This window comes from Peromyscus californicus, unplaced genomic scaffold (assembly GCF_007827085.1).
Source record: "Peromyscus californicus insignis strain IS unplaced genomic scaffold, ASM782708v3 Scaffold_6__1_contigs__length_162567912, whole genome shotgun sequence".
In the NCBI taxonomy this organism is placed as follows: Eukaryota; Metazoa; Chordata; class Mammalia; order Rodentia; family Cricetidae; genus Peromyscus; species Peromyscus californicus.
In genome coordinates, this window is record NW_026294584.1 from 42,063,756 (window position 1) to 42,091,733 (window position 27,978).

General features: G+C 53.4%; 1 protein-coding gene across 2 annotated transcripts; it reads right to left on the reverse strand.

The window, feature by feature from the left end:
• Positions 1-10,855: 10,855 nt before the first annotated feature.
• Impdh1 (inosine monophosphate dehydrogenase 1) lies at positions 10,856-27,804 on the reverse strand. Of its 2 annotated transcripts, none has more exons than XM_052720447.1 (15): positions 27,554-27,804; positions 23,491-23,592; positions 20,502-20,550; positions 18,424-18,525; positions 18,227-18,301; positions 17,808-18,014; positions 17,568-17,655; positions 15,911-16,110; positions 15,242-15,332; positions 14,949-15,044; positions 13,914-14,057; positions 13,491-13,635; positions 12,937-13,080; positions 12,738-12,821; positions 10,856-11,618 (listed from the first exon to the last, which is right to left on the reverse strand). In XM_052720447.1, exons 1-15 carry the CDS (start codon positions 27,721-27,723, stop codon positions 11,597-11,599), a joined length of 1,719 nt encoding a protein of 572 aa, XP_052576407.1. In that variant the 5' UTR covers positions 27,724-27,804; the 3' UTR covers positions 10,856-11,596. The 2 variants fall into 2 exon arrangements, with proteins under 2 accessions (XP_052576407.1, XP_052576408.1); XM_052720448.1 differs by having other exon boundaries at positions 23,491-23,589; positions 27,554-27,803.
• Positions 27,805-27,978: the final 174 nt, after the last annotated feature.

Genomic DNA, 27,978 nt, shown 5'->3' on the forward strand with positions numbered 1-27,978 from the left:
TTCGAGGCCAGCCTGGGCTACAGAGCAAGATCCAGGACAGGCACCAAAGCTACATGGTGAAACCCTGTCTTGAAAAATAAAATAAATAATAGTCCTCCCACAAATTAATGTGGTCATGAAATGAGTCAGGACATGGCAGCTGCTGAGACAGTCCTGGCACAGAGAAAGGCTGTCTATGAGCTGGGGCCAGTGTTCGAGCACACGCTTCGCATGTATATGTCCAGGGCTCTGCTTCAGTATCTGAGAGCAGGGGAGAGGAAGAGAGGGAGGGAGGAGGCACAAAGAGAGAGAGTACAAAAATCCTGGCCCTTGTGGGAACGAGGGATGAAGGGATTTGGGACAGTGAGCAGAAGAGGGAGGGGGTGCCAGGAGGACTATGACCAGGTAGGCCGTGACCTGGTGAATCGAGAAGGCGCTCTGTCAGAGGACGGGCTCCAAGGTGCCCTCTCACCAGCAGCAGAGCTAACCAGGCTGCTAGGTGGCAGAGCTGCTTTCCTCTGCAAGGCTGGTCTGTTTAAGCTTTTTAGGGCAGAGCAGGCCCCAGGGAAACTGGCCCTGCTTCGCAAGTCACTGGAAGAAAGGACATTGCCTTTCCACGGAGAGCTACACTACCTGTCCCTAAGTGTGTTCCCTGCTACAGACCCAGAAATACCCCAAGCAGAGAAGAATGGGGGATAGGACAGGAAGGAGAGATGGCTCTGGGGGTTCTGATCAGAACCCCTCCTTCCATGGGAACTCTGATTGGGGAGCAAGCCTCCAGCATTCATGAGCACCTGACAGCTTCCTACAAGTGCCTGAGACTCAGCTGCTTCCCGATTCCCACAGCAGGGCAGGGCAGATCTGCTGCCCAGGACCTCCTCTCCCGGATGCGACCCCAACCCCTCCGATCCAGAGGTCAAAGACAGGAGCAGTTGGTCCTTGTCCCTGCAGAAGAGGGAGGGTGGGTGGATGATAATGGAACCACCAGGGCAGTGCCACAAGAAGCCTGGTCAGGATGTCCATGTCCCTCGATGTCATGAACTGGTGCCCTGGTTTGATACAAGCCTCCTTTTTCCTGATTCCAACAGTTGCGGGGAGGCATGAAAACTCTCTAGTTCTGACCTGATCCTCCTGCTCATCTCTCTTTCTATCCCATCCGGAAGCCTTCATTATGATTGGTTGGCTCACCTCTTCCTTTTCCTCCTCCTCCTCCTCCTCCTCCTCCTCCTCCTCCTCCTCCTCCTCCCTACCTTCTCCTCCTTCTCCTCCCCCTCCTCCTTCTAACTGGAAATTGAACCTAGACCTTCCTACAGGCTAGACCAAGTGCTCTGTCATTCAGCAATATCCCTATTCCTCTCTCAATTTTTGAGACACAGTCTCACTAAGTTTGCAGGCCTTGAATTTGCCATCCTCCTGCCTCAGCCTCCTAGTAGCTGATTACGGGATTACAGGCCTGCAGCTACCAGTACTCTCATTGTGTAAACAGCACATTTCCCTAGCAATGATATGGATGACAGGAGCACCTCTCTACCTCCCCAGAAGAGATGAGAACCCACTGTGTTTTGTCCTTTTTCTCTCTGCTCTCTCTGTCCACCCCCACCCACCTCACAGTTGTAGCCTAAATCAGGTGTCTACAAGGGATTCTGGGCAAGCCCTTTGTAAACCCTAGGCTCAGGGCTTAGGGAAAAGGGCAAGGCAGAAAATAGAAGTGCCTCCCGATGCCTCCCGATGCCTCCCAATGCCTCCCAATGCCTCCCAATGCCTCAAAATACACCTCCTATTCTACAAAACAAAATCAGCCTCCCATCCAACTTCCAAATCTGAAATCCCAGCAATGTGTTTGACGCAGGCTTCTGTAGGAAGAGGAAGAGCTGGCTTCCGGTCCCACCCTGACAACGCTGTGGAGCACTCCACCCGTCTGTTAGGCTGGCTACAGCTGATCGGAGCGTGAATGCCAGCAGCAGGAAAGGCGTGCAGGGTGGGACTACCACAGAGATCTGGGGCAGACAAGAACATAGAACCCCAGAAACAACGAGAGCCCATTTCTATGCCAAGGGACCAGACTACATCAGGAATGAGAATTTGACACGCTGCCACTCGGGCCCTGGCCACCAGCATCAGAAAGTGAAGGGGGGGGCAGGGATTGTAGGGAGCCATAGCCTGTGCAGCAATAGTGCAGAAACACTGCATCACTGAGTAACTGCAGAGGAGGAAGATTAGGTGAAGATGGCCCGAGTCCTCCAGGTCTTTGTGTTCAAAGTGTGATCCATGGATCCCAGGATTCTCAGCATCACTGGGAAGTCAGTAGAGAGGTGGATATGGTGCATTCAGATCCGCATGCCAGGAAGTGATGCCCTGGATTATGTCACAGCCCTGTGTGAGCAAAGTTGGTTAGAGCCAAGTGGCACTGTTAGAACCATTGTTCTCTTCTTATGGACATCCAGCCACCTTGGTGACCAACTCTATCTTCAGTCAGTCCCAGAAAGTTCTGCTGCCCTATAGCCAATCAAAACCAGATGAATACATAAGGACGGGAGCATAGGGTAGTAGGGACAGCCCAGACTCTCTACTCCCTCCCCTATGCTGAGTAACCTAGGTGACAGGCTGGCTAACAGAGGGGTCTCCCTTCCCAGGAAAGGCCATCAGACCAGGGACTCTTCTCTTCTCTCCTCCTCTTCTTGTTCCTCTCCTCTTCCCCCTCTTTTTGAAGCAGGGTCACATTTATGCCAGGCTCAAATGTACTTTGTAGCCAAGGATCACCTTGAACTTCTGATCCTTCTGTCTGTCATTAAATAAACAGTTCTGCCGGGCGGTGGTGGCACACACCTTTAATTCCAGCACTCGGGAGGCAGAGCCAGGCGGATCTCTGTGAGTTCAAGACCAGCCTGGTCTCCAAAGCGAGTTCCAGGAAAGGTGCAAAGCTACACAGAGAAACCCTGTCTTGAAAAACCAAAAAAAAAAAAAAAAACCAGTTCTATGGTGTGCTTAGGATCAAACCAAGAGCTTTGTGCATACTAGGCTAGCACTCTAACAACTAAACTACACTCCCAACTAAACCAGATTTTATTGAGCTCCTAATGGTGGGGTTCCACTCTTCTTCCTCCCCCTAAAATAGATATATACACAAAAGAGTTGCATTCATAGAATGGGCTGGATTCACAGAGACCACCCATGTACCCAGCCTGTCTGCTTCCAACCTCAGTGGCCTGAGTGCCTGTTCCTCCCTGCCCTATGTCAGGGGCCCTGGAACTGAGACATAGCCTCTTCCTTGCCTTGACAGCTTGAAGGCTATACAAAGCTGCAAAACACACAGGCTTTGGGGGATGCCTCAGGAGAAAAAGATTTGTTTCCAATCTGTGAAGGGGGCCTTGAGGTGTGGTATCAGAGGTAATAGGGTCCATGTGCACAGTGAGGATCCCCACAAAAGTTCCTACAGGTGATGAAACAGATGGCGTCCATGATGTTTAGCTTTTGTTAAGCATCCCATAAATACTCTAGCTTTATGAAGGTGAGCATCCTAGACAGGTGTGGCAAGCCAAGTCACAGCCCTCTGAACAGGTTTATAACCTGACCCCTGGAACATGTGGTGCCCGACATGACAAAAGGGCCATTTGCAGATATGATTGGGTTATAAGTCTGGAGACGGGAAGACCACAGTGGGCCCTTGAAAAAGAAGCCGGAGTGTAAAGTCCAAGTAGGTCAGAAAGACAGGAGGAGTGGACAACACTGTGCTCTGGCTTTGAAGGGCTGAGGCCATAGCCATAGACTTTAGGCAGTCTAAAGAGCTCTCAATGCAAAGGAATGGATTCTCCCTGGAGCCTGCAGAAGAAATGCAATTGGGAGCATGAATCCTAGACCTCTGACCTCCGCCACAGTAAGATAGGAAGTTTACATTGTCTTAAACTATAGAGTAGTAACTTGTTACCACAGCAACCGGAAGCTGGTGCACTTAGACCTTGCCAGGAAGAAACCAGTGCCTGCTGGGCTGAAGCTGCAGCCAGCAGAGCAACATCGGGGCCTGTGCTGAGAGAAAAGGGGGTGGGGGCTGGGCACAGAGTGCTCAGCCTGTGACCTCACCCTTGGCTGCCCTGGCACCCTGACGCCTGTCAGCCCGTGGTTATATGCATGACCGGACCCAAAAGGGATCCTTGTGTAGTCAATGCTGTGCCAAAGGTGGGGGTGTGGCAAGTGGCTGGTGGCCAGGAGAGAGCCCAGTCAACCCCAGGCTGCAGGCAGGAGGCTGGCAGAGGTGGGACACACACTCTCTCTGCTGCACCCCAAAACTCCCTATTTTTTTTAAATCTGTTGCTGAACCCTCTTGGCTTTCCCTGGGAGAGTGTGAAAAGGGACTTTGGGGCTGGAGAATGGGAATGAGGTCACAGGCTCAGCTCAGTGGCTGAGCAGCTAGATGGCCTTGGGCAGATGACTTTGCTGCTCTGAGTCTGTATCCTCCTCTAGAAGGGAAGTCACATTCTCCACTTCACAGGGTTTTATAGTGTCATAATGCATGTCCACAGTTCTGGCACAGAGCAAGCCCTGCCGGTGCTGCCGCTATTCACATCATCTTTACATGATCCTGAAGTGCCCTCCGACACAAATCAAAGCTGATCTCTCCTGCTAGGTGCCGAGTTCTTCAAAGGACTGCGGGCTCCGTCCATCTCTGCATCCTCAGCATTTCTATACCTACTGATAGGTATCCGGTGAGGAATGTGCTTTATATGTTCACTCGCTTACTTATGAGTGACAGTGTTTTAGAGATACAGCCATATGAGGAGAGCAGACAGCATACATATAAACAGAGTGTGTTTGTGGTGTGTTCTGGATAGCAAAAAAGAAGAAAAAGAGGACAGGGAGGGGGAATGGGTAATCTCTCTCTCTCTCTCTGTATGTGTGTGTGTCTGTGTGTGTGTGTGTGTGTTGGGAGGCCTATCAAGGCACCCCTGGAGTAGACACCTGCAGAAAGAGAAGGGAGTAGACAGAAGAGGGATGTCTGGGAGAAGTAGACAAACAGGCCCAGTGGGCACACAGGAGGAGAGCAAGGAGGCAGAGTGGGCGCAAGGACGAGGAGAACGCAGTAGTTACCAAGGTCTGCAGTGTAGAGGGCAGATCACAAAGGGTTTTGAAGGTCACAGTAAAGAGCCTGGCTTTTATTTTGAGAAAACCACTGCAGGGCCTTCACATGCTCCAACTAACATCTCGAAAGGGTCAACCAATTGCTGTGCTTAAAAGGCTCTAGAAGGAGGCACTAGCGGAAGCTGGAAAAAACTAGGTCCATGGCTACAATGCAGGTGAGAGGCAGTCATGGCCTGGATGGTAGAAGAGATGGGAATAGACGTGACCCAATGGGCTATATCAGGAGGGCAGAGCCGAGGGGGCTTGCTAACGGATTAAATATGCGTATGTGAGGAAAAAAGAAGGGGGTCTGGGAAGTATGGTGGAGAATTACACATGTCAGCATGACTGATCCTTGGGGTGCCCAGACAATTCTGTGAAAAACATTTCTGGTTGGGTGTGTAGTGGTATTTCTGGACAAGGTTAACATTTGGATCCACAGCCAGCCAGGCTGACGGCTGTGTGAGCATCATCTAATCCCAGAGGAGCCGGAATGAAGAACACCAACAGAGGCTGAGTAACAATTCACTCTCTCAGCCCACTGTCTTCCGGCTAAGACACGGGTCTGCTGCTCAAGGACTTTAGACAAAAGAGTGAGTGCTCGGGGTCTCCACATTGCTTGTGGCACCTCGCGCTTTCTTTCAATCCCTAATATCATGGAACCTAATATCATGGTTCCTTACGATAATTCTGTCTCTAGGTCTGCCTCCCCATCTCTGTCTCTCTGGATAGAAATCTAGAGGATGGATAGGCAGACACTTAGGTACATAGATTATTGGTTTTGTGTCTCTAGAAAATTCGGGTCATGCATGAGGTCAGAAGTTCAGTACTGGTCATGTTCAGTGTGAGATGTAAGGAGGCAGTGAGATGAGGCCTTGGCTGAGTACAGACCAGATAGCTGAACTGACCTGAATACACCACCTCTGTCTCTTGGCTCATTTGAATGTGGTTTTCTCCTCTGGGCAGTCCTCCATACCTAGCCCTTAGCCTCCTCTCTTCTCTTTACAACAGCTGTAGTCTCCAGCTTTGGGCTCTTCTTGGAGAGCTGTACTGTTTGAGAAAGGTCACATAACCCCCTTGAATGCCTAAGTCCCCTTCCCTCCACTTCTAAGGTTCTTTGATATAAGGGAGCCCCACTCACAAAAGCAGAGACCCTGAGCAGAGGGCCCCCATTCATGGCAACAAGGACAGAACTGGATTGGGAGAGCCGGTATCCCGTTCTTCTGTACACATCCTCTGCTCTGCTTTGCCCTTGGTTTCCCAGCAAACCTCACTGCCAGCTACCCTAACACTGCTTGGATACTTCACACTGCAGTAAGGCAGAAGGGAGCAGCCACACCCAGGCAGGCCCAGGGTCCGACTAGCTGGCGACTGGAAGCTACTTTCTCTGAGTTTCATTCATGCCAACCATGATAATGGACTCTATGCATCACTGACTGGTGTGGTAGCTGAGGATATGACACCCCAGCAGGCGCTGATGGGGTGTAATAAACAATCGTATTAAAGAGGCTTTTCCTCACTCTTCTGGGCTGCCCCAGCTAGCCTCTTTCCGAGATTATTCTGCTCTCTGTGCTCTTTCTGTCCTTCAGAAGCCAAATTTACTATGGACGTCGGCAACCAGGGAATGGTTGTCAAGGGCCGGGCTTTTAGCAACGCTGTCTGTTGCCGTGGAAACTTGTTCTCGCTGGGTTTCCCGGGCTCCCAGCAGTCGGTTGGTTTTGGCTCCATCTGCTGGATAAAGAGCCACACTGCTTCTGAAGCACCCAGACCTGGACGTCCTATCCCGGAGCAGGGACCGCTCCGATTCCGCGCCATCACCTCTCCACAGAAAAGTTCTTTACTCCTTTTGCTCTCAGATTTCTCCCAGGGACCGGAGGCTTGCAACTTGCCTTCTGTGGACTACAGGGAGGGTTGGAAGCCATGTCCTTCCCTACAGCGAGAGAGGAAGCAGACCCTCGGAGTGGGGTCTGGAGGAAGTCCCTCCCCTTAATTGATTTTCTGTAGTGCGGAATCCGCAGTGCAGACTTGGATTTTGCTTTTCACGAGTCTGCGTTTGCCAGGAGGGTGCAGCCAGGATAGAAATGCTAGAGTTGGAGATGGGTGACTGACGGTTGGGGTCACAGCAAGGTCCTTATGTAAACCCCCCTTCCTCCCGTCCTTCTTCCAAGCTATTCAGTTCCTGGTGACCTAGTGGGACTGACTTCCCTTTCCTCTCCGTGAAGAACCTTCTTTTCCCAACAAGACAGTTGCCAGATGAACCGCCGGAGCTCAGTTCATTCTGCCTCACCCCTGACTAAGAGAAAGCAGCAGACACCTGCTGGGGAGACATGGCTCCCAGGTGATCCGAACTGAGGAAGGCCCCACCCTCTCCCCGCCCTGAGATAAGCCTGTGTGGAAGGAGCAGTGTAAAGTGGGTTATCTGAGATTCAGGGTCAAGAGACAGAGAGCCGCTGTGCCTCCGATGAAGGCGCTTCTCTTTCTCAGTCATTATCACCAGTAAGGAAACTGAGGTCTGAAGTGGGAGAGAGTCTGGGGTCTATCTGTCCCAACAAAACACTGTACGCTCCGCCCAGATGCTCCTGCCCACCTCTAGCTGGGCTGGGAGCAACGGTGGCAGACAGCGGCTCAGAAGCTAAAAGGACAGAGCAGAAGACGGGACCAAGGCACCCCCACCTTCCATCCTAGCTGAGCTAGACGAAAGGTAAGTCTAGGAGGGTGACTCCTCACGCCTCAGACGAAGGGCTTGCTATGATACAACAGCTGTGTGTTCCAGCCTGTCTACCCCGACACTCCTTCTGACCAGACTCTGCTGTCAAGCTCTCCAGATAAAGGCCAAAAGGGTCATTGTGGACGTGGAGAGGTAAGGAGGATTGGTCTTCCAACGTCCTAAGTCCTGTCTGTGTGTAAAGCTAGGCTCAGATCCTAGGCCTCCCAAGCCAAAGGGGGATTTGACAGAATGAGGACTCAGTCTAAGGCAGAGATAGGAACTGTCCTACATCCCCATGGCTGAGTTCCTCTTCCTCTCTGGATCCCCTTCCCAGATGAGAGGAGAGAGCTGGGAGAGCGATTGAGGGAAGCAGGTCATTCACAGGAGCCCTCTGGGATGGGCTATCTACTCCCTGATTGACACTAGGACCATCTGAGTCGAAATGACCCTTAGGGGAGAGCTAGCCCAGGCCATTAGAAATCTCCTGTTCTCAGCTCTCCAGGGGGGACCAGAAGCAAGGAATGCTCATACACCTCCTCCATCTGTCCCCACAGTACACCAGAGATGGCCAAAATGCTCCTGGCTGAGATGAAGGCACTGTGGGTCTTCTGCTGCTCCACACGCCCTCTACTGAACATTGGGCCTCCCAGAGTCCCTGGCACTGCCCCACTCATCTTTCTATCCTTGCTGGGGAAAAGGCCAACAGCCAAGGCCAAATACCTGTAGGTCTACCTGGCCTGCATTTTCCATGCCCATGCTGGGGCCTAGTTCAGATTGCTCAGGGATTGGTGTTACTTTGGGGACCTAGGGCACTGGCTGGTTGCCCAGTAGTGACATATGGTCTCTCCCTGAATGGCTGCACCTTCACACCAATGCTGTTGCCCACAAAGTGAGGACCTGAGGTGTTACTGAAGCACAGTCTGATCTCTGATAAGCCGAATTGATGATAGTAAAGTGATAGGAGCCCTAGGCCATGTAGCACCAGAGAGTGCCAGAGAGAGGTGCACCTGCACCATGCCAACCAGGCTGGACTTCTGATGAGCACTGAGTTCTGCTGATCAGGCACTGTCCCCAGCTGCTTCTGAATATCTGCTTGTTATGATCTTCCTTCCCAGAGCATCTGCTCCACTTGAGTATTGACCACGGTGACTGGATTTACTGTCTGAGTGAGCATGTTGTCTGGGTTATCCCCTAGCCCCTCCCTAGTCTATTCTATCACATGATCCTTTGGTCATGAGCCCATGGGATAAGTGCTGAGTTATCTGAAATTGTTTTTCTACCACACATGCTTTGGAAAGTCTCAGAAATCATGCTCTTGGAAGCAGTTTCCCTCTACAACAGTGATTCTCAAAGTCTGCTGAGTATCAGAAGCTGGGGGCACAATGTCCCACTCAGTGATCCTGAGCTTCTGGGGTCTTTATGGGCTCCCTGGAATAATCCGAAACATACCCACTGTGATGCTTAATCTATTTGCCCACCTGAAGAGATCTGGAATCACTCAGGAGATGGGCCTCTGGGTATGTCTATGGTGGATCATCTTGTTAATTGAGGTGAGAAGACCTGCCCACTGTGGGTGGCAACATTCCATAGGCTTGGGGGTCACTCATCACTCTCCTCTTCCTTATTAGGACCCTGGTCCTTGGACTTCCCTACCATGATGGACTGCACCTGGAACTGTAAGCCAAAATAAACCCTTTCCCTCTTAGGTTGAGAGCATTTCATCATAACAAGAAGAAACTAAGACACCTACTGAGCAGGAACTTCTAGAAAGGTCAGCCAATGCTAATAAACTCCAGACCATTGGGGCTCACCAGCTTGCAAAGTAACCTATTCTAATGCCAGCTCTATTGGTCAGTGAGATCTAATTCAAAGGGAAACTCTCCCTTTGATCCACTCAACAGCTTGATTCAAAATGAACTGGTTTGATATGTCTAAAAGGCTGGACCTCCTTCCCATCTCAATGGATGGGACATGCTGCTCCTGTAGAGTAGCCTCATTTAGTCCATCCCCTCATCTTTTACCACCTTATGGGATCCAAGCATTCTCCCACCAGCTAGGTCACCTTTGACTATTAGGTGCCCACAGGGCCACAGGCCTCCAGGGCACAAGGCCTCCAGGGACTCTCTGGATAGTTCCTGCCGCAGCTCTGAGTTCAGCCACCTTGCTAACCGAACTCTCCTTCCCAGTCCTGAAGGTGCCACAAAGCTTAAAGCCACTGTAGCAAAAACCCGGTGCAGACTCAGGGTTTTTTTCAACAGTATCAGGCCCACAGCCAAAGGGCTGGCTTTCTGCAAGTGGGGCCTGGGTGGAAGTAGCCATTTTCAAGGTATGTCAGCTGGGCCCCACGGTCATCACAAGAGCATTTCTGGATCATTACCACACAGCAGGATCCTTCCTACCCTCTGATCTTCCCTGCCGCGGGGGCATTCCCAGGACGTCCTCCTCTCTGCCCATTTGCAGGGTGACTATGCCAAGGTAGGGCAGCCTCGTAACCACTGCCGACCTCTACCAGCAGCGTCATAAAATGATGTGAACGTCTCAAGACCTCTCAACTCTAGAGACCTGGTCTTCCGTCTGGGTCATCTGAGTAAGCTGTGCTCTCCTGCTAGAATATCCAGACATGTTTCCAGAGGGTGTTCAGAAACCTTTGGAGAGCAATGTCTGTTCAGCAGGGAGACGGAGGCTTCAAGCACTCTTGAATCACAGTAAGCAGTGGTAGTTCACCCATCTATCTGCTTTGTTCCACTGGTGAGGCCATAGGTCTTGAGTGGTCAGGGCCCCCTCCATACCCTACCCTCATCTGTTCAAGGTTTCTGTGGGAGCGATACTGAACCCTTCTGTGATACTTCTCAGTTGCAGGAGCTGCGAGACAGCTTCCTTGGGCCTGGGAGACTTCCTATCCTATGGCCCACCTATCATATGGTACATGCTCAAGTGTGGTATCCCCTCCTCATCCTCCTGGAGAGGCCAGGCCCTGATGGGACTCCCAGTCACTACCAGGACAGAGGCCAGCCACCCTGTGGTCAAAGGACAGAAACAGGATGGCGGAGGCATTGATAACTGCTTAATGTATTCTGATTATTTAATAGACAATGGTGCAATTGTGACCCCAAAGTGTGCAAAGTTAAAGCCTTCAACTGCAGCTGAGAGGAGAGGGCAGGAACGGTACACCTGGGGACGATGGTGAGTCAGGAATGAAGGGCAGGTGGTCCTAATCAGGCCCTCCCCCGGTTCAGAGATGGGGTAGTGGGCTGAGGAGCAGGGCCCATGGGAGCCTCGAGCCAGAGGAAGGGGGCAGAGACCTCCCCCTGGCCTAGGTCCGGAACCCAAAGTGCCACATGGCTGAGGACAGCAGTCCAGGGATGGGCCAGAGGCAGGGTCAGGAGAGCACCATTTCCTGGGGGGCAGGGGGCAGCGAGAGAGGTGCCCTATGGGAGAAGCCAGGAGGGGCCGCCTTCCCCAGGGGTCAGAGGTGGACATTAGGCCAGAGCAGGCTGCAGCGAGGAAGACCTGAGGCAGGCACAGGGCCTGAGAGCCAAGGCTGGCTGGGCTCGGGGGCTGCAGAGAGGGGAGCCCAGAGGAGCTCATGGGGGCAGCCTGGCACAGGGAGCTACCTGACTCTGTGGGGTTGCCCAGAGAAGGGCCACAGTCCCCTCAGGGACTCTACTCCTCTCCCTGGAAAGGAGCTGGGGAACCCGTAGTGCAAATCCGTGGACCACTCAGTTATGGAGGGAGGCTGTTCCTGGAGTGGGACCCCGGGGTTCGCTCCCTCCACTGCCGTGGACTCCACTGCCGTCCTCAGTACAGCCGCTTCTCGTAACTGCGAAGGCAAAGCAAGGGAACGTGTGTAGGCCCTACTCCCTTCCCAGCATCCTCTTGCCCAAGGCCCCCCAGATTTGGGAGAGGGCGAGGGGCTACGGAGCTTGCCTCTCAGCCAGGGGGCTGGAAGAGGCAGAGGTGGCCCTGGACCTCTGTCTTCCTTTGGCCAGGGCTCCATGAAAAAACATGCCAGTCCCACAGAGCGCGCCACGCTCCTTCCAGCCACCTGAGTGGACTGTCCTCGGTGCCCAGGAGGGAGAGACAGCTCAGGAAAGCACAGTCAACCTCATGGAGCAGGCTTCAACTAGTTCAACCTTTGGTGCCCCGTTTCCACTGTGCCCCCCATGAACGGTGACTCAGGCCCCTCATAACGGAGTAGCCCCTGGCCTGTCATCTCTTGGTTCCCCAGGACGAGACTTATGTTTTGGTTGGATGAGGGGCTTTGGTTGGTCTCCTCCGCCATGGTGCTGGGAATTCGGACCAGAAGGGTCCTACTGGGTCTAGGTCCCAGGATTACAGTCCAGCACTACCGCCCGCCCACTTCCCATTCTCCCAGCCCACGGCCCACCCAGACTGCCCCTACTCTACTCTACGGCTGGCCCCGGCAGCGCAGTTACTTACACGGCAGAAAGGTATAGCTATGGGAGGGTAGGGCAGAAAGAGAGACAAGTTAGATGCCCGCCTACGCTTGGGGGGACGTGTCCTCTTGACCAGGGCGGGATGCGTGTCTACAGCTACAGCTGCCAACCAGCTCGGCCCCCAACCCACAGTCACGCCAGCACGGGGCCTGCCATCCGTCTCTCTGCCCGTCTCCCCACCACAGAGGTCATGCCCCCATTTTCTGCCTGCCTGCCTGCCTGCCTGCCTGCCTGGGGCCACCACCAGCAAGAGCCCAGCACCATCAGCCCCTGCTACCAGCCACCAAGCTTCTTGAGCAAGCAAGATCTAAGGAGCCTGGATGGGGCTCGCAGCCAGCCTGTGTGAGTGAGGGCACCACGGCAAGGTTCCAGGGTTAACTGGGCCCAGTAGTCAGGGTGACAGAGAGGCCACACAGCCCCTGGGACCTTCGGGCTTTGAATCTGTCCAACACAGCATCAGCCAGCGGCTGCCACCAACTTACGAGTGGAGGCCGTGCACGCCGCCCTCGATCTGGGCCGACATGGTCCGCTTCTCAAACTTGAGCTCTCCTGAGTACATCATGGATCTGGGGAGGTGGGCAGGTGAACAGGTCAGGAGCACCCCCAGAAAAAGAAAAGAAAAAGAGGAACGAGGGAAACCTCCCAAGTCCCTCCGCTGCCCCCTCAAGTTACAACACTCACCGCAGGACAGACAGACTTTGGGCTCCAATATCCTGGCAGCCGTGCTGGATCCCCGCTATGAGGTAGGGCACAAACTTCTGAATGGAGCCTTTATCCTGGATGGAGCCCGAGACACCCTGTGCGATCTTCACCTTATCCCCTTCACTGCATGGAGGAGGGTGGAGAGGCTGAGCCCAGAGGCCCAAGGCTCAGAGGACCCCACCCCGCCTCTCCAGGGTACAGTCAGAAAGGATACCACCCAGGAGGATCCCCACAGCAGCCGCAGCCACATGCTAGGCAACAGCAGAGACAAGGTGGCCTCCAGGTCAAGTGTCCCAGGCTCTGGTCAGGTCAGACTGCATCTGCCACTATTGTGTGTGTGTGCGTGTGTGTGTGTGTGTGTGTGTGAGAGAGAGAGAGAGAGAGAGAGAGAGAGAGAGAGAGAGAGAGAGAGACAGAGAGAGAGAGAGACAGAGAGACAGAGAGACAGAGAGAGAGATTCTAAAACTGGGGTACTACGATGGCAGACATCTGAGGTCCAGGGCATGGAGGAGTTCAAGAGCATGAAGACAAACCTGAAGTATCGCTTCTGGCTGCTGCTGCTCTTCTCCATGGCGTCCAGAGACCCCATGCCCCGGTATTTCTTCAGCCTCACCCCATCCGAGAAGAAGTATTCGCCAGGGGCCTCCGTGGTGGCAGCCAGAAGGGAGCCCATCATCACTACAGAGGTGGAGGTGGAGGGATCAATGCCTCTTTTTTTTTTGTTTTTTTTGTTTTGTTTTTCGAGACAGGGTTTCTCTGTGTAGCTTTGCGCCTTTCCTGGAACTCACTTGGTAGTCCAGGCTGGCCTCGAACTCACAGAGATCCGCCTGGCTCTGCCTCCCGAGTGCTGGGATTAAAGGCGTGCGCCCCCACCGCCCGGCTGGATCAATGCCTCTTATTCCAACTGTCCCGTTGGCTCTCAGCCCCACCTGCCCAATCCAAAGTACTCCCCTCACCTGTGGAGGCTCCAAGTGCCAGGGCCTTGACCACATGGCCCACGGTCTGGATGCCACCATCAGCTATTACCGGTACCCCAAAGCGCCGGGCATACTCAGCCACCTTGTAGACGGCAGTGCCCTGGGGTCGGCCGCAGGCCATCACTGGGGATGCACAGGACAGACATGAGTCAGTGGTCCCTTCTCCTTGTGTCTGTCGCCACTCATGGAGAAGGGACGGGGAGAGATGATGTTTCTGAGGTCTAAGGCAGTAATAGTAATGAGCAGCGGGGGGGATGTCATTCTAGGTACCTAAGTCACCCACCACCAACAGCATCATAAGGGATATGGATCAGGGGATCAGTGCCAGCCTCCAGGAAACAGGACCTCACGACTGGTGGTCTCTAACATCAGCTGCTCGGAAGGTACAGCTCCCTGTGAAGGAGTCCTCTGCACTAGCAATTAATCCCACAGTAAGGTTCTCCTCACGGCCTCCTTTGGTTTTGTTCTCATATTCCTTCTCTCTCTCTCTCTCTCTCTCTCTCTCTCTCTCTCTCTCTCTCTCTCTCTCTCTCTCTTTCTCTCTCTCTCCCCCCCCCTCCTCCCCGCCTTGGGGTTCCACTCTACTATTACACGCGGCAATGTGGGTTTATAATATCCCTAGATGTTCGGAGACATGTTTTCTTCATACCTTAGGCATGGTCTGGTCCCAAACGCAATCCAAGCCCTCAGCTGTCTTCCAACACACACCTTATAGAAAGTGTGACACCAGCTTTGGACCTCCAGACAGAGTCTCCACAACCAGGTCTGAAAAGCAGGTTGGTCTACTCCCAAAACTCACATGCCCTCATCTGTCTACACCACCTGCCTCTTCCCACAACTATCCCCAAGACAGGGTAAAGCTTGGGCATGGGCCATCCTGAACCCATGTCCCGAGAAAGGCCTAGTGGAGCAGACACTCATGTATCTACAGAAAAAAAAGTGAACCTGTGAGGCCATCATGGACCAGGGTGTTTCTAAATGGCAAGCCTTCCTCCTTCCCCTGTGGGTACCCACCTTCCTGGGTGATGCAGATGGAGCCACAGCCCATGCCCACACGAAGCCCGTCCACACCAGCATCTATCAAGTTCTTGGCCTGGGCGGCTGTCACCACTGGGGATGGAGGAAGCAGACAGAGGAATGTGAGGATAGAGCGTCCCCACCCTGCCCAGGAACATCTAGGGTCTTGTTCTATCTCCCCCAACCTAAAGGGCTAGGCCAAGCCCATGCTACCCTTTTGCCCCCTTTGCCTGGAACAACATCATTGCCCAGGAGTTCTGAAGGACTGAGAAGGGTTACCCTGCACTCACCATTCCCCCCAATCACCTGGAGGTGGGGGTACTTCTGCCTGATATAGTGCACCATGGCAATCTGATACACTGAGTTCCCCTGGGATGAATCCTGTGAACAGGGACAGAAAAGCTCAGGCCAGACAGCCAACTCCCCTCGCTGCAGGGGGATGAACCCCTGAAACCATAGGAATTAGGAACGAGAGTACTCTTCTTTTTCTGGAAAGTTACTCGACAACTCTTAGCGGATTCTCTCAGAAGGACCTGCTTTGTCTGTCATGAAGTTTAACAAACACCCTACATTAACTCATAGGTGCATGCCGTTCCTACTTCCTGCCCAAGTCCATTCCCATGACAAACAGATATTATGAGGATGCCAACTCGCTGGCCGAGTGAAATCACTGAACTGCTCTGAGCCTGTTTCATCATTGGGAGCGGCAGCTGTAACTCAAGGAGCTGCTGCCTGGCCAGTGGGGGCCTCTCAGTGAGTGTGAGCTGTAATTACAAAGGGTAAATAAACTTAGATGTGAGGAGAGCCCTTGGAGGGAGAGCACAGTTTGTTCTGGGCTCTACCATTAGCCTAACTCTGACAGCAGAGAAGCAGAAAGAAAAGTGAGGTGGGGGGCGAAAGCTCGGCAGGGGTGTCCGGGACTCGCAAGCCTGGTGCAGAGAAGCCCACCCCCTCCTTACGAGCACTATGACATCAGCGCCAGCCTGAGTGAGCAGATCCAGGCGGTACTTGTCATCTTCGCGGGTACCCACAGCTGCCCCGCACAGCAGCTGTTTGTGGGAGTCCTTGGAGGCCAGAGGGTAGTCTCTGTTCTTCTTCAGGTCTGTGCGCGCAATGATGGCTACCAGCTCATCTTGATCGTTGACTATGGGCAGCTTCCCTGACCAGGAGGAAAGAGAAGCAGGTGTCGTGTCAGGGAGGACAGGAGGATGGGATGAAAAGGGAACCAGAGACCACTGAAGTAACTAAATCAGCCACTAGGTGACAGCACCCACCTCTGGACCTCTTCCCAAGGGACAGGAAGCAAAGAACCTTCCCAAGCAAGCAAGTTCCTAAGGCTCTTCCTGTCCTGGTGCCTGGATGGTACCCTGACCCCTGAGCTCGGGCAGCCTCTCACCTGCAGGGCCGGTCACAGCACAAAGGACCCAGACAAGGCACTATGTGAGACTGATGGCCCTGAGGGGGGGACATGGGTCCTCCCTGCCTATTACAAACCACAAAGAACTCTGCACAGGGGACCTGGGAAGCAACAGCCCCCAGGGAGGTAGTGAAAGTTATACAATTTCCCTATCAAATAAATTTAACTGCAGGATTTATCGTGACTTTGAGAAGCCAATTGGTAATTTTTTTTTCTTCTTTTTTTTTTTTTTTTTGGTTTTTGACACAGGGTCTCACTACATAGCTCTGGCTATCCTGGGACTCAGTATGTAGACCAGGCTGTCCTCAAAGTTATAGAGATATCCACCTGCCTCTATCTCCTGAGTGCTGGGATTAAAGGCACATGCCACCATGCCTGGTTGAAAGGGTAATTTTTTGAGACAAGGTCTGATTATGTAGCCTTGGACTTAAAATCCTCCTGCTTCTCCCTCTGGAGTGCTGGGACTACAGGCTAAGTCACCACGCCCTGCTCCCGTGTGCAATTCCTTTTGAAACTGCTTGTGTGTCCCTCCTTCCAACATCTGGGTCCCTGGGATAGAACTCGGGTCACCAGGCTTGGTGGCAAAGGTCCTTAGCCACTCACTGATCTACCTTTGCTGGCTCTCATGTACAGCCGATTCTTTTACGCAGGATGGGAGACGTACAAAGCAGCACTGCCCAGATTTTTGTTTTCTGAGGGACAGAACCCGGGGCCACATGAGATGCAGACTCAGCCCTTTCCCAGACTTGGGAGGACAGGGAGTTCCTTTATTATGACCAGCAGCTCTCAGGACTAGTTGGGGAAAATACACCAGGAAGAAGCCGGGCGGCGGTGGCGCACGCCTTTAATCCCAGCACTCGGGAGGCAGAGCCAGGCGGATCTCTGTGAGTTCGAGGCCAGCCTGGGCTACCAAGTGAGTTCCAGGAAAGGCGCAAAGCTACACAGAGAAACCCTGTCTCGAAAAACCAAAAAAAAAAAAAAAAAAAAAAAAAAAAAAATATACACCAGGAAGACGCTGAATTAGGAATGCATTTCTGCAAGCCAGGAGCACAGTATCGGGGATCCTGCTCCGTGCTGCCGAGGGCCATTCAAGTTTTTCCCCAGACCTGGTGTCATTACTGGGCCAACATGAAAGGCTGGGAAATAATGGAAGTCCTACTGTAGAGGAAGCGGGGGCTGGGATGTCTACTCCCCGGTACCTTTCTTGCTGCGCTGCAAGATCTCATTTGCCTCTTTCAGTGTCACACCTGCTGGAGCCACCACCAGCTCGATCCGTGGCGTCATCACCTGTGGGGCCAGGAACATTTGCCTGCAGGTTGGCAGGTGAGAGAGAAGGAGCCAGGCCTCCCTATGGTCCCTGGTCACAGGTACCAGTCTGGGACCCCTGAGGGTGGCGTTCCCTCTGGGCTGCCGCTCTGCATTCCCTGCCCTGCAAGCACCTCACTGAGCAGGGTGGTGTGGTCCTTCTCAGCGAGGAAGTCGATGTCTCGGGAGGTAACGATGCCCACCAGTTTGCTACCCATGGTGCCCGTAGCGGTGATAGGGATGCCAGAGAAGCCATGTCGCATCTTGGCCTCCAGAACATCGCCCACGGTATGTGAAGGGCTCAGGACCACAGGGTCTGTGATGAAGCCTTGTTCAAACTTCTGTAGGCAGAAGAAAAGAGCTGCAAGAAATCCAGAGGTGGCATGTAGCCGGGCCACCAGGGACAAAGGGGACCCTGGTGTGCCATTGAGAAGCCAGAGTCCTTGTTAGGCTGAGCCCATATTCCACTGCGAGGAAGGGCACCTAGGACCCACATCAGCTAGCTAGAGGACGAAGCAGGATGCATTTTTTTGAGGATGGGACCAGTACTTGCCTTGACCTTTCGTACTTCATTGGCCTGGAACTCTGGGGTGCAGTTGTGGTGAATGAAACCAATTCCTCCCATGAGCTGGTATAGAAAGAAAGTACAGTAAGAGTCAAGGGCAAGCCTCCTCTGTCCTGTCCCTTTGCACAGCCCATTCCTATTCAGTCCTCCTGCCCTGGGGTCCCCACCCAGGCCAAGAGACTCACAGCCATCGCAATGGCCATGTCAGCCTCTGTCACGGTGTCCATGGGAGAAGAGATCAGCGGTGTCTTGAGTGTGATCTTCCGGGTCAGGGCTGATGTTAGGTCCTAGGGAAGGAAGCATGGTTCATTGAAGGGTTTTATCAGCACTGAGCAAACATTGGCCAGCATCTGTATCCTGCATAGGACGGGCCCTGAGGGCACAGCAGTGAGCAGTACAGCTCTCAGGGAGCTGACCATTCCACTTAGAAAGACAGAAGACGTGAGGCACATGGACAAGGTCATCTCAGTGGTGATGAAAGCCGCAAGTACCAGGTCCATTGTCCCGAGATGAGGCAGGAAGATAAGGAGTTCAAGGCTAGTCTCGACTAATATTGAATTCCAGGCCAGTCTGGATTAGGAGACTAAAAAGAATAGTAAAGAGGACAGGGAAGGAGGGAGGGAGGAGAGAGGGGAGGGGAGGGGAGGCCAAGAGACACTGGGAGCACAGTGAGTGGGTTCTAGGGGACAAGGCTGGAGGCATGGGGAGGGCCAGGCAGGCACCGATTAGCCATGTTGGACTATAAATGGCTAAGGGTCCAGAGCTCAAGACAGGGGTTAGGATAGTTAACACGGATGCACATCCCTAATCTGAAGATCCCAAATCCAAAATGCTTTAAAACCTAAAGTGTTTTGAGTACTGACATGATCCAAGTACAGTGTTCCACACCCGACCTCACATGACAGGTCACCTTCAAATGCAGACAAAAAAATTACCTTCGTGTAAGGTGTATATACAATATAAATGAATTTTGGGTTAGATTTAGGTCCATTCCCAAGACTTTTCACTAAACATATGCAAATGTTCCCCCCAAAAAATCAAATCTAAAAAGCTAAAAACACTTGGTCTTGAGTATTTTGGATAAGAGACACTCCACCTAAACACATTTGCAGGTTGTCTGCCTACACATGGTATATAAGGCTAGACACCATGGACTCTTCTGAGATTCAGGCCAATAACTACTGATCTAGTCCCCAAACCCTCCAAACAGATCCTGGTTTAAAACTCTGGAGCCTTACCGGCCCCTGAAGTACATCACAGAGTATGCGCAGAAACCTGGGCCCGTGCCTACAGAATCACACCTTCTCTCCCCCGATGCCACAGCAGTCACCACCTTCCTGACAAGAGGCCATAGGACAAGGAGACCCTTCATGGCTAGGCAGATGTCTTTCTAGCTCTTCCTAGCAGCCAGACCAGGGTCTGGCACAAAGCCAGGATGCTCAGTAAACTTGGTTAAACTAAGAGGCCAGAGCAAGAAGCCTTCCTGATTGCTATCAGAAGGGAACAACCAGAATAGCGCGAATTTCCCCCAAAAAATCTGTCTGGGTCAGCTCTATACACACAGGCTAAGCCTGAGTTTCCCCAATATATGAACGGTCTAGGCACATGCAGGCTCTCACGCAGGCCTTTGTGAGAATGGACAAGAACAAACAGAAATTATAACAGGAACGGGTGTTTAAAATGGACATGAATCCAAGATAGAACCACCGCACTTTTTCCTAACCTGACTTCTCAGACTCCTAACTAATTATTCATTGATTTGGCTCATTGCTAGGCCCTTGTGGAAAGCAAAGCATTGTGTTTGCTTGAATGTGTCCAAAGTCCTCCCTGCCCATCCCCCTACCTCAGTCCTACTCCTTCAAACCCTCTTGCCAGTTCTGTCCATTATGGGTCAGTGCCCAATCACTGAACACTGCATTCAGTGCCCATAATTTTAGAGCACAGTCCTTGCTCAGCATTTCAGACAACAGCCGATCCTCATTGTCTATATAATAAAGCAGCCACTCCCAACTTCTCTCCTCACAGGGCCTTTTCTGAGCCTACGCTCCAGCTTCTTCAGTGACAGAGCATCCTCTAAACCTGTGTGAGGCTGCCACTCAAGACTCTCCAGGATCTCCCCCCAGCCCAGACACTCCATCAGGAGTAAGCTTTTGCCCTGGGTGCCAGTTCCTCCCACGACAATAAGGGTAATAGCCACAGCACATTCCCAAGGAAAGCCTCTCCCACAACCTGCCCTCCCTGAGTCAAAGGAAGAGGTGCTTACCACTTCATCAGCTATGAAGTCTATGAATCCTGGGAGGATCAGGAAGTCGCTGTGAAGACAGATGAGAAGGACTGGTGGGTGGGATGCCCAAAAGGAGCAGGGTCTGTCACCCTAGGGTTAATGGCAGCGTGGGGACGGATAGAGGAGCAGAGAGGCTGGAATCCACTGACCCTGCTGTCCCGTCATCGGGAGCCTTCCTCACCACACCCCCATGATGTCCTGATGGCTTCAACCTCAAGAACTACAGTCAAAAACAGCAGGCCTATGGATCTGGAGGTCACCCAGTTTGTGAAAGGACACAGAGGTTCTCTATATGGTCACACACAGTAGACAGAGTGCATGCCTTTGAAGACTGGCTTAATCTGCTGTTTTTTTAATTTTGTTTATTTATTTTCAAAGACAGGGACTTGTGTAGCCCAGGCTGGCTGGGTTTTCTGCTATATAATACCGAGCTCATCCTCTTCATTGAGTGATGTAATTAGAGACACGTGCCACCACACCTGGCCTCCTTTCTCCCTTTTAAACAGTATTTCACTCTATTACCTACAATGAATTTAAGATCCTCTTGCCTCAGCCTGCTGAGATTACAGGTATGTGCCATCATGCCTGGTTTGAGATTTCTGTCTTAACAGGTGTGGTGATGCATGCCTTTAATTCCAGCATCCAGTACTCAGGCAAAAGCAGGTGGATCTCTGAGTTTGGGGCCAGCCTGGTCTACAGAGTAAGTTCCAGGCCAGCCAGTACTACAGAAAAATACTGCTTCAGACCGCCACATGCATGTCATACCACATGCTAGCATGTCTTCTCTCTTTCATACATACAAACAAGGTAAATAAATAAATGTAAATTAAAAATATGATGCAAAGTAAAAAAAAAAATACTCTGTTTCGCCGGGCATTGGTGGTGCACACCTTTAATCCTAGCACTCGGGAAGCAGAGGCAAGCAGATCTCTGTGAGTTCGAGGCCACCCTGGTTTACAGAGTGAGTTCCAGGACAGCCAGGGCTATTTCACAGAGAAACCCTGTCTCCAAAAAAAAAAAAAAAAAAAAAAAAAACAAAAAACAAAAAAAAAAAAACCTTCTTAGTCCTCACAAAAGCAAACAATAACTCAACACAGAAAACAGAACCTGGGTGTGGGGGCTCATCTTATAATCCCACCATTTAGGGAGGTAGAGGCAGAAGGATAGGGGTTAAGGTCAGTCTGGGCTACACAAGATCCTGTTTCAAACAAAAACAAAACAATAGCAAACACCCCCCCCCCCACACACACACACACACAAAAAAAAAAAAACCCTCAGAGAATCTGGGTTGATGGTGTAACTTAGCAATAGAGCATTTGCCTATTATACGCAAGGTCCCAGGCTTGATTCCCAGTACCATAAGATAAAAAGAAAACACAGAATCTGAACATAAGTTTGCAATGCAATATGACCCAAGCATAAGCCAGCACACCACAGGGCTGGGGCTGCTGAGTCACACAAGGTTCAAAGCAGCTGGAGGGACCCCAGAGAGCTGAGCTCAGGGCATGTTCTGACAGAGCAGACGCTGGAGCAGGAGCAACCAACACATATGGGAAAGGAGAGCCCGAAGTCCACACAATCAGGACCAGTCAGAGCACAGCGGCTGTCAACAGGAACATGCTAACAGTCAGGAGAAGCCTAGGAAGGAGGAACAGGCCCATGTGGTACTTTAGGTACACACTGCCGCAGGCCAATGATGCTGTGGGCAGCCTTCTTGAAGTCAGAGCAAGCCTCGATGGACACACTCCCAAGCAAATGCCCCACACTTCAGAGACACTCGGAGCCCAGCTAAGCAAAGCAGGAGGCACTTCCTGTGCAAGACACAAAAGTCACAGGGCAGATATGAGTACTGTGATTAATTTGCTGCCAGGCCTAGGAAGAAACTGAGTTGCCCTGCAAACTTCCCTAGAAGACCAGTAGAAATCCCATCGAAGGTCTAGCCCCCCTTTCATCATCAAAGACCACCAAAGCAGCAAAGTATTTTTACCCCACCTTGACCTCCCTTGTGGATCACTTAGAGGCCAGAGAAGAAACACTGGAGTCTGAGGCCTACTAGCATTTCCTAGATATAATCATTCCTCACCTGTGGGCAGGCAGGAGGGCACCCTCCTCGGGAGTGATGGGAATTGAGTGCCAAAAACAGGAATGCTTATGAGCCAGGGTAGAGATGACAGGTGACAGACCACAGATACTATTGGCTCTCCAGCACTACTCTGCCCCAATCAAGGGTTCTGATGCTCCTTCCTGGCAGGGACATCGTCCTGCAGCCTGGAGGCACAGTTAGTGCCAGGCCTGCAGGGGGAACTGGCCTAGGGCCCACAGGAAAATGCAAACTAAGCTTGAGGCAGACAGGTAGGTCTCTATCTTCCTCCAACAGGCCACGTGGAGTGGGCTTGAGGGGTAGGCACGGAATATTCACGGAGGGCACCAGTCCCACCCTGTGGGCAGGTAGAAGCAAGTGGAAGGAGAGAGATGGACTGGTCACGGAAAGAAAGGGCCGTCCTACTGCCCAGTGGGGCTCCTCCTGGGGGCTATTATTCATTCAACCAGCTGCCCGAGATGGGATCCTGGGACCTCTCTGATTTCACAGTGAGGCTTAAGGGAGGAAGGCATCCTGGATCCTGCTGGTTTAAGTCTCCCTAGAATGGCCACTTCCCGCAGGTCCTAAGGCCTCTCCAGGGTGGCCAAGATCCTCAGGCGAAGAGCAAGGGGGCAGGGTGGCCTCCGATCGAGCCAGCTATCAGTCAAGGCTCCTTGGGCAGTGATGTCGCTGTGCCACGTCCCTCTCTATTCTTGGCGCGAGCCTCCTTCCTTCCCTTGCCCAGCCCCCCACTGGCCCCAAGTCACTCTTATTGGGTGAGGGCATTAGGGCGTCAGCGAGGGACAGCCGGGCACGTGTGGGGCGGAGGCCAGGGACCGCCGGGCGGCAGGGTGCGCGCACCCAGGTGGGGCCAACGCCTGTGCTTACTTGTAGGTGAGGCCGTCGGCGTTGGCGAAGAGCTGCTGCGCGGTGAGCCCATCCTCGGGCACGTAGCCGGTGCCGCCGCTGATCAGGTAGTCCGCCATGCTGCTGGGAGACACCGCGACCCGACATAAACGCCCGCGCGGGCCACCCCGCTGCCACTGCCTCCGCCGCCGCCGCCGCTGACGCGCACCGAGGCCACGCTGCCGCCGTGGGCCGGGGGCGGGGGCTGCGGCTGCGGAGGGAGGCCCCGGGCGCCGCCCTCCGCTCCAGCCCCTCCTTCGGGGACCGCTGCCTCCGCCCCTCGTCGCACAAAGGCCCTGCCCGGCTCGCACAGCCACCGCCGCCGCCGCTGCACTCCAGCCCCGTGTCACCCGCAATGGCACCCCGGCTCTGGCGACCAGGGCGGGGGTTGCAGGCAGGATGTAAGACCAGAGAAAGAGGGGAGGGCAAGGCAAGCGGAGACACGCCCCCCTCGCGGCTCTTGAACCTGCGCCCTAGAAGCAACCCCAGCTCTGTACCTCACCCGGTTCACCCCTAGCCTGGGCCCCTCAGGCTACAAAGCTGTGGCCGGCGTAGTTTCTCATTACCTACCCTAGGGGTACCTCTAACATGGTTCTGCCTTTCCCCAGTATTCATTCTCCCAACCCTGATAAAATCCCCGCACCCTGAAATATCAGTCGGACCTCACAATTCCCAACACACAGATGGGCCCTGGACCACTATTCCTTGCTCCAACCCCACGCAATTCCTAAGGGGCAAGCATTTCTTAACAACGACACTGTTGACATTTGAGAGGCTTTGGAGTCCTCTGCAGTTTTCCAAAGTATTTTTCATAAATGAGTGCATGTACTCCACAGTCTATTAATTGATCACTATTGGGTCTCCTCATGCATAGGTACAAGGCCTTCAGTTCAGAAGGGGAAGGGCTCTATTCCTAGTCCCAGACTTCACACACACACACACACAGAGAGAGAGAGAGAGACAGAGAGAGAGAGAGAGAGAGAGAGAGAGAGAGAGAGAGAGAGAGAGACAGAGAGAGAGAGAGAGACAGAGAGATAGACAGAGAGATAGACAGACAGAGAGACAGAGCATTCATCCTCAGCTCCTGAAGGGTCTAGGGACCAGGTACGTTAGTCTATAGAGAAGAAAGTTTGTTTTGATTTGGGATAGTAATAGGGGTGGGATGGTAATACGGGAAAGATTCCAATGCTTGGGACCTGGCATAAACAAGTATACATACAAACAAGGACAGAGGCAGACAATTAAAAAAAAAATGCCACAGAAGAACTTCGGTGGTCAGTTCTGGGTGGCTAACAAGACCCAGATTTCAATCCGAGAGACAATGAGATTAGGTAGCAAATCCATTCACACGGGAGGGAGGTGGAAGTAACCAGAACCGTCGTTGTTACTCGCAGATCAATAGCTTCCACCAGCCACTAGCCTGGCCTCCTGAAGTTCCCACAAGTCTGGGAAGAAAACTAGATGGGAAGCACTCACTCTTCCCCCTGCCTTGAGGGCTGCGTGGCTCCTTCACTCCCCATCCCAGGAAGGCTGGGTTTGTTTTCCTCCCAACAGTGTGCTCACAGCCAGGCCCAGGGGAGCACTGGCTTCCAAGCCACCGGGCTCTCCAGGGTACCCAGCCTCCCCAATGGTGCCCCCGGGACCCTGCCAGGAAAACATGGGCTGTTCCATCCCTGTGCAGAGGGAAAGGAAAGTCTCCCAGAGCTCGAAGTATTATAGAAGATTTGCAGGTGTCATTCTTGGCTCTTGGGAGGTGGGGGGGTAGTATAACAGACCCCCATCTTCCCTCTTCACCAGTGAAGCCCAAAGGACAGGTCCTGGTGGGAGCTCTGGAGGCCCTGGAGCATCAGAGAGGAGACTGCTGGAGTTCTTGGCAAAGTCAGTACTGGTATCCACTTGCCACGATGCCCTCTGATTCCCCAACACTCACAGATTTACTCTAGAAGTCTAGGCCGTCTAGGGAGCCAGCACTAGAACCTCTCATGACCAGGAGTCAGAGCCGTGACACCAGCCAGAGGATAAAAGAAATAGCCACCATGTCAGCCATAGTCTCTGAGCATGGCCTGCCAGAGCGGTCTCTCTGGGTTTCTAAGGAGCCTGCTGTGGGTCACTACTCCTTATAGCAAGAGTCAAGACGGGCTCTGGTTCAGGGTTCAGCCAAGGCTGGGGCCCAGGAGAGCAGCTGAGTTCTACTATCTCAGGTAACTTTAATGGGACATCTGCCCCAGCCTAGGACTTTGGGCCCTAGAAGAGGAGGCTGGGAGGGCTAAGCTATGGGGAGGGTCACCTTCCCAGTGATTACAGACTTCAGGGCCCCACTCTCCGTCCTGCTTTGACCTGTGTCAGAGCTCTTCATGACTCTAAGCTGCCAGGCTCAAGGCTGGGTTAGGCTGTCCTTTTCTAGAGACTTAATCCATCCCCCTGGCTTCCCTCCTCCCTCTTCCTGCAATTCCCCAGCTGCTTCCTCCATGGGGAGGAGACACCAGGCAACCAGTGGGTCTCTTCAACGCAAGGAAGGGCAGCTGGTCCCCTGAGACTCCCCACCTCACAGCTTCAAGGGCAGGGGGCAGGTCCAAGCCAGCTGCTCGTGGGAATAGGGGAATAGCGTCCAGCAGGGCGCTGAAGTTCAGGCAGGCAGCCCAGAGGACTCTATCTGATCTGAGATTGTTTAGAGGAACAAGATTTCCAAACACGTTTAGGGGAGAAAAGGTGATGAGAACATTAGCATTGTTAAGCTGGGATAAGAGGACATGGATCACCCAAGTTCAAGCCAGAGAGCAGTAACCCTGGACTCAAGCCCAGCACTTCCCACAGAACCCTTGCCCCTCCCTACAGTCCCAGGTTGGTGGAGGCAGCTGGTGGTCTAGCCAGCAGGTTTTCAATCTCCTACTGCCTGGCTAGGGCTTAGGTTTACACGGGTGGAGGGGGGCAGGAGGCTGTGGGGTTGGCACTGGCCCAAAAGGGATGGTCCTGGGGGGCCCAGGTCTGACCTCTGAAATAGCATTCTAGCGCAGCTTCTCTCAAGCACACAAGCGCCTTGGCCTGCTTCCGCTCACACAGTAGCACCTCTCTATAACCTCAAGCCCTCCCACCTGGATTTCTATTATAGAAAAACGGATGGGGGTTGTCTAAGCCTAAGTCAGTTCTAAAGAGCCAGCCTACAAGAGCAAGAGGGGCTGGGCTTGGTAGCCCCTAAAGCCGTTAAAAGTTCTTACATAAGCTGCCAGAGACCCTGGGCAGAGCTACCTGGCTAATTCCCCAGACCACCCTCCCCCCAAAGCCCCAGCTGCCAGGTCACCTCCCCAAGCTGCTGAGCACCAGCAGATGGGGTAGAGAAAGAAGTCCAAATCCCCTGGACCGGAAGGACAGTAGGATTGCATTTCAAACTGCGATACAATCCAGAGATTAGTCGCTGTCTCTTTTTTCAGCTAGTTCCCTTGAGGCTCAGTTCGCTGCCCCCACTCTTTTTCCAGGGACCCTCACTCATTGCCTTCCAGAGCCCTGCATGGGGGTCCTGAGTCTTCTGAAGGAGTGAGCAACTGCAGTCTCACTGATCTCAGTGCCCGGTGAGGAAGAGCAAGTCCCTTCACCTGGTCCGAGGGAGACACTCAATCCGGACACCCACACCTACTGAAGACAGTTCTAGGAAGAAGAGCAAGCTGAGGAGGAAGCAAGGTTGGGCTGGGACTCCAACAAGCACTATTTGTACCCCAGAGGTCGGAGCCACTTGAACCACGCGTCGCTGAGTGTTTAGTCTAGGTCGGATCCCGAGGTAAAATTTTAGGGAGCGACATAACAACCTGCGCCCTCTCCTCTGCTCCCTGGAGTAACGCAGCACCGAACTGTCTGCACAGTGCCCGCCTGCATCCCCCAGCCAGAGTCGGGGATACGGCAGTCTAACTGCGTCTGGGGAAGTTAGAGGTGCAGGCGGTGGAGGGAACCTGCCCCTGGCCTCCCCGGCAGCGCCACCCGGTCTCCCGGAGCTGCCGCGCCCTCCTCTGCCGCCCGCCCCGGATGCGCCCGCGCGCTTTGCCCTGGGCGTCACCTCTCGGGCTCGTAGCCGGCCTGCAGCAGGCGGGCGCTGTACCGCTGCGCCGCGGTCTCATGTCCCGGGTGTTGCCGGGCTCCCGGCTCTGGAGCAGCGGCGGCTCCGCCTCCCTGCAGCGGCGGCGAGAGCAGCCCGGACTCCGGTGGGGGTGAGAACGGCTCCTCCATGCCATGCGGAGGCCGCAGCTCTGGGCGACGGGAGCCTCTCCGCGTGGAGGCTCCCGGGCCAGGTTGGGCAATAAGAGCCCCGGTCCGCCCCGGGAGGGGGCGGGGCCTGCTGCAAGAGGCGGAGCTCAGTGTTTGCGGGCGGGGCTAGGGCGGAGCAGGTTGGGGGGTCCTGGAGTCCACCGGGCTCCGCCCTTGGCACTGCCCTCTGTCAGCCCCTAGGCGCCGCCACAGAGGCTCAGAGTAGATGGGCAGATG

Coding starts and splice junctions, on each gene's coding strand:
- Impdh1 (XM_052720447.1), bottom strand. CDS start 27,723: ATGGAGGAGCCGTTCTCACCCCCACCGGAGTCCGGGCTGCTCTCGCCG. Junction 15,333..15,910: donor GCGCTGATGTCATAGTGCTC/GTAAGGAGGGGG, acceptor CCCTGTTCACAG/GATTCATCCCAGGGGAACTC. Junction 12,822..12,936: donor CAAAGTCTGTCTGTCCTGCG/GTGAGTGTTGTA, acceptor CCACCTCCCCAG/ATCCATGATGTACTCAGGAG.